The sequence below is a fragment of the Zonotrichia albicollis genome, unplaced genomic scaffold, assembly GCF_047830755.1.
Source record: "Zonotrichia albicollis isolate bZonAlb1 unplaced genomic scaffold, bZonAlb1.hap1 Scaffold_122, whole genome shotgun sequence".
Lineage (NCBI taxonomy): Eukaryota > Metazoa > Chordata > Aves > Passeriformes > Passerellidae > Zonotrichia > Zonotrichia albicollis.
Window position 1 is genome coordinate 886970 of NW_027428349.1, and position 3388 is coordinate 890357.

Genomic DNA, 3388 nt, shown 5'->3' on the forward strand with positions numbered 1-3388 from the left:
TCCTGCCATCTATTTCTTTTAGAAATGGGAGTGCAGACGCTACCAAGCCTGTCCGCATTAGGAGTGATTCCCCTGAAAAATCCTGAATATCCATCCTCATCCCTCTGCCCCATGGCCACAAGCTCAGGGCAATGGGGCAGAGATGGCTCCTCGGGAGCCTCCAGGCACAGGCCTGGCTGCTCCTGCACACTCAGCCCGGACAACTGGAGCTCAGGTAGGGACCTGGGTGAAGGTTGTACCAGAGCAAGAACAAGGCTGGGTGTGTCCAAGTACCACAGTCTGCAGGTAATGGCTCAGGTTTGGCTCAACGCAGCGTCTGCTGACTTGTCCCTGTCCTTTCTCCATGAACAGGCTCCCATGGCAAGGCCCAGCAAATGTCCAACAGCAGCTCCATCAGGCACTTCCTCCTGCTGGCATTGGCAGACACGCGGCAGCTGCAGCTCCTGCACTTCTGCCTCTTGCTGGGCATCTCCCTGGCTGCCCTCCTAGGCAATGGCCTCATCATCACTGCCGTAGCCTGCGGCCACCACCTGCACACGCCCATGTTCTTCTTCCTGCTCAACCTGGCCCTCGCTGACCTGGGCTCCATCTGCACCACTGTCCCCAAAGCCATGCACAATTCTCTCTGGGACACCAGGGACATCTCGTACACAGGATGTGCTGCACAGCTCTTTTTTTTTGTTTTCTTCATCTCAGCAGAGTTTTACCTCCTGACCATCATGTGCTACGACCGCTACGTGTCCATCTGCAAACCCCTGCACTACGGGACCCTCCTGGGCAGCAGAGCTTGTGCCCACATGGCATCAGCTGCCTGGGCCAGTGCCTTTCTCTGTTCACTGCTACACATGGCCAGTACCTTTTCTCTGCCCCTGTGCCAAGGCAATGTCCTGGGCCAGGTCTTCTGTGAAATCCCCCAGATCCTGAAGCTCTCCTGCGCCAAATCCTACCACAGGGAACTTGGGCTCATTGCAGTTAGTGTCTGTTTGGTGTTTGGTTGTTTTGTGTTCATTGTTTTCTCCTATGTGCAGATCTTCAGGGTTGTGCTGAGGGTCCCCTCTGAGCAGGGACAGCACAAAGCCTTTTCCACCTGCCTCCCTCACCTGGCTGTGGTCTCCCTGTTCATCAGCACTGCAGTGTTTGCAAACCTGAAGCCTCCTTCCCTGTCCTCCCCATCCCTGGATCTGGCACTGTCAGTGCTGTACTCAGTGGTTACTCCAGCACTGAACCCCCTCATCTACAGCCTGAGGAACCAGGAGCTCAAGGCTGCAGTGAGGAGACTGATGACTGGATGCTTTCAGGAACATTAAACTGCTGCGCAATTTCTGCAAAACACTTGTAATAAAACTAGTTTTTTATACTTCTTGTTGGTTTCATTTTGGAGATTATTTTAGTTTGTTTTAGTTTTTTCATATTGTCCACAAAGAAATGTCATTCCTTGTGCCATTTCTCATTTTGTTTCTCTCCGCTTCCCTGTGGCCACAGACTGTGTGAAAGAGGGGCTGCGCACTTGGTGGCTTTAAAGGAACTAAAGGATGTCCCAGCAGAGTTTTCTGCAGAGATGCCCTTTTGTTGCCTTCTCTGGAGCTGCAGCAGCAATGTCTGTGTGCAGAGCTGGGGGCAGATCAGTGGTGGCACAGCAGCTCTGCTCCTGCTGGCCACACCATTCTTGATCCAGGCCAGGAGCCATGGCCTTCTTGCCCACCTGGGCACACTGCTGGCTCATGTCCAGCCTGCTGTCCATCAGTCCCTGCAAGTCCCTTTCTGCCTGGCTTCTGTCCAGCCACTCTGTCCCCAGCCTGTAGCACTGCAGGGGTTGCTGTGGCCAAAGTGCAGGACCCAGCACTTGGACTTGTTAAACCTCAGCTTGTTGGATTTGAGCCCTGGATGCAGCCTGTCCAGGGCCCTGTGCAGGGCCCCCCTACCCTCCAGCAGATCCACACTCACACCCAGCTTGTTGTCATCTGCCAAGATGTCCTTGGTTCCATGGAGCCCCTCAGTGTCACAATGGCCTCTTGGTTACACCAGGTCCTGCACTGTCACACTGGTCTCCTTGGTTCCATGGGGCCCCCAAATGTGACAATGGTCTCCTTGGTTCCATGGGGCTTCACAGTGTCACAGTGTTCTCGTTGGTGCTGCTTTTTCACAGTGGCCTCTTGGTTCCATGGGGCCCCAGACTGTCACAATGGCCCCATGATCACATGAGCTCCTACACTGTCACCATGATGTCTGTGGTTCCACAAGTCCCCTCAGTATCACAATGGACTCCTTGTTTCCAAAGGCCCCACAGTGTCACAACATTCTTCCAGATCCCTTGAGGCCTCATAACTTCACAGTGGTCCTTTGATTACACAGGATCCTGCAGTGTCACAATGTCCCCTTGGTTTCCATGAGGCCCCGCAGTGTCAGAATGGCCCCTTGGATCCACTGGGCCCCAGAGTCTCCCAATGATCTCTTTGGTTTTGCAGTATCAAAATGATGAAACCTCTTGGTCACAAGAGGCCCTGCAGTGTCACAATGGCCTCTGTGGTTCCACGAGGACCCAGAGTGTCACACTGCACTCCCTGGGTCCATTTGGCCCCAGAGCACCACAGTGGACCCCTGGTTCTGTGGTGCTGCATGGTGTCACCATGGTCCTCTTAGTTCCATGAGGCCCTGCACTGTCACAATGGCCCCAGAGTGTCCCAATCATCAGAGAATGACAGAATCAAATAGGCTGGAAAAGACCTTTGGGATCATCAAGTCCAATCGATGCCCTAATACTGCCTGGTCACCCAGACCATGCCACTAAGTGACACTGGAGAGGGACAGTGACTCTGCCACCTCCCCCTGGCCAGCCCATTCCAATGCCCACTCACCCTTTCTGTGAAGAAGTTCTTCCTATTGTCCAGCCTGAACCTCCCCTGCTGCAGCTTAGGGCTGTGTCTTCTTGCCCTGCCCTCCAGCAGATCCACACTCACACCCAGCTTGGTGCCATCTGCAATTTGTGAATGCTGGACTCGATCCCCTCACCCAGATCATCAGTGAAGATATTAAATAGGACTGAGCCCAACACAGATCCCTGGGGGACACCACCAGTGCCTGGACACCAGCTGGGTGCAGCACCATCCCCACCACTCTCTGGGCTCAGCCTCCAGCCAACTCTTAAATCTCCCAGCAAGGAGGGACCCTGCCCAAGCCATGGGCTGCAGCTTTTCGAGGGAATGCTGTCAGAGACAGAGTCAAAGGCTCTTCTGGAGTCCAGGCACACAACATCCACAGCCTTTCCTGCATCCACAGGTGGGTCACCTGGTCATAAAGGGGGACCAGGTTGGTCAGGCAGGACCTGCCACCCCTAAATCCATGCTGGCTGGCTCTGATCCCTCCGCCATCCTGTGGGTGCCCTGTGATG

At 54.5% G+C, this 3388-nt stretch overlaps 1 protein-coding gene across 1 annotated transcript; it reads left to right on the forward strand.

Moving 5' to 3' along the window:
* The first annotated feature begins 374 nt into the window (after positions 1-374).
* Positions 375-1307, forward strand: LOC102061762 (olfactory receptor 14J1-like). The gene has a single exon (XM_026799289.2). It carries the CDS (start codon positions 375-377, stop codon positions 1305-1307), a length of 933 nt encoding a protein of 310 aa, XP_026655090.2.
* The last annotated feature ends 2081 nt before the right edge of the window (positions 1308-3388 follow it).

Bases quoted from the DNA above. Each gene is read 5' to 3' on its own strand.
- LOC102061762 (XM_026799289.2), top strand. From the start codon at position 375: ATGTCCAACAGCAGCTCCATCAGGCACTTCCTCCTGCTGGCATTGGCA.